Genomic DNA, 2,209 nt, shown 5'->3' on the forward strand with positions numbered 1-2,209 from the left:
TATGTACTATTTCTGTTTATCTGCAGTTGCACCTAACCCGACCAGTCCAGGAGTGAATCCCAATGTCCGCAGCCCGGTCCTTTTTGCATCATCTCCATCATTGACTGTGTACACTCCTATGCTCGACACCCGGTCCCTGTATTATTCAACTGTTCATTTCTTGTCACTTGTACATCACTGTAAATAAACTACACTGTCTGCACCGAAGTCAGCCACCTGGGTCCGTCTATTTTTGTGACTCGCTCACTGTTGTGTTCGAGCAGTCCTTACACCTAGTTGCAACACTTACTTTGAGATGGTTGAATAAATTTATCGTAATGACTTTTGCCCAGTTAGTGTGATTCAACCTGAGACATCTTGAATATTTCTTTCACTGCTCTCATGCAGGAAAGCTCAGAAACAAGCTTTAGGAGCTACTTACCTACACATATAATACAATTTATTACATACAAACAAACAAAGACACTAAAACACAGTGAGGAGCAGCCTGCAGAAGGTAATCACCTTAGCTAATCTCTTCTAAGTCGAATGAAAATAGCCTGAGGGGGCTAGCAGTCTGTCTGACAGCCGGCTAGGTCAGAGGGAGGGAGTGCATGTGCAGATGTCCATGTGTTTGACAGGAGGGTAGACTAGTAATTTCCCAGTCAGTCTGACATAGGGGAGAGGGAGTCCCCGGGGTGCTTATTACAGCTGTTTCAGCTGCACTGCATGTGCCCACATATACAGTACAAACAAACATGCATATGTACTTACATTAACATCAGGGACATTTACATAATCTAAACCAAGACAGCCCAGCAATAAATCCCACCACTTTGAAGCTTCTAATGTTTAGGAGTGTTTAGACTGTCACAGAGGTATTGATACACATGTGACCATTTACAGTATAAGAAATACTTTGATGATGCTGCCTATGGTGTTCGTGCCTCACAGCAGCAGCAGTAGCTTCACATGAGGCTGAGGTGTTGGGTGGTGGTGGTGTATAGTCAGCTTGTAAAGCGTAACAGCCACTGGCCACTGCATAGCTTCTGCCCTTCTCCTCTTGAGCTAAATAGTGCTCTCACTGACCAGTGACACAGCCTGGTGTTCCAGGGATTTTCTGGTCTGAGTGTGGCACTGTGGAGTGGTGCAACTCTATGCCTTGCACCAGAAAAGCTGAGAATATATTAATTTTTAAGCAGCGCAAAAAAAGAGAGAAAGAATCCCCTGCTTTCCTATTTAGAAATATAAATTTAACAGACATTGTGTCAGAGACTGTAGACAATGATTTGTCTCTCAAGATACCCACTATGAAGGCATCGATCTGTCTGTCTGTCTGTCTATCTATCTATCTATCTGTCTGTCTGTCTATCTATCTATCTGTCTGTCTATCTGTCTATCTATCTATCTATCTAATGCCCTACACACATTCAAACACACATTAACATTCCCTAGCGTATGATGCCAGATCATAATACCACAGCTGGTAGTATACATCATCACTCATATGAAACAACATACACACACACACACACTAGAGGATGTTAGATATGTAGCTACTCACCGGTGTCTGTCATGGCTGCTGGTTGGCAGGCTCTCTGCTGGCTTGCTCACTGCCTCTGCCTGCTAGCACTGTGTGTGTGTGTGTGTGTGTGTGTGTGTGTGTGTGTGGTTGTATTTGCGTGCGTGGCTAGAAGAGGAGCTACCCTCTGTCCTTAAGGTCAAGTGAACCCCAACCCTGTGTCCCACTCAGTCTGTGTCTGTCTCTCTACACTTCACTCTCGCTCCCTTGATCCCATTTTCCAGCTCTCTCTCTCTTTGTCCCTGCTCCCACTGCGCTTGCGCACTCTCTCTCTCTCTCTCTCTCTGCTCATTTTCTCTCCTTTTTCACCTTGCTCTTTCACTCTCTCTCTTTTCACAAATTAGAATAAGCTTTTATGTTTGTATGCCAAAGCATTTACTGAGCAGTAGAAAAAATAAAAAAAATAAAAGAATAAAAATTTTCATTTGATTTTGAAAAAACCTTAGAAAAAATCAACTGGACTTAGATTTCTAGATCGAAGACGTTTCACCTCTCATCCAAGAGGCTTCATCAGTTCTGACTGACTGGTGTTGAGCCAGAGATATTTATCCCCCTCGGTGGTGTTTCAGTCCTTTGAAGGCCAACAATGTCCCTTAATGACTGAGTCGTTGCAGCCCAGTATCGGTGAGAGTCGTTACCTGTCTTTGA

At 43.7% G+C, this 2,209-nt stretch overlaps 1 protein-coding gene across 2 annotated transcripts in view; it reads right to left on the reverse strand.

Moving 5' to 3' along the window:
- Nucleotides 1-1,792, reverse strand: part of LOC109964363 (rap1 GTPase-GDP dissociation stimulator 1) — a 29,489-nt gene extending 27,697 nt beyond the window's left edge. For both annotated transcript variants that reach the window (XM_020607626.1, XM_020607625.1), the window contains exon 1: nucleotides 1,544-1,792. In XM_020607626.1, coding sequence (XP_020463282.1) covers nucleotides 1,544-1,556 — 13 coding nt within the window. In that variant the 5' untranslated portion in view covers nucleotides 1,557-1,792. The remainder of the gene's footprint in view (nucleotides 1-1,543) is intronic.
- Between the last annotated feature and the right edge of the window lie 417 nt (nucleotides 1,793-2,209).

Source organism: Monopterus albus, unplaced genomic scaffold, assembly GCF_001952655.1.
Source record: "Monopterus albus unplaced genomic scaffold, M_albus_1.0 scaffold87.1, whole genome shotgun sequence".
Taxonomy (NCBI): Eukaryota; Metazoa; Chordata; class Actinopteri; order Synbranchiformes; family Synbranchidae; genus Monopterus; species Monopterus albus.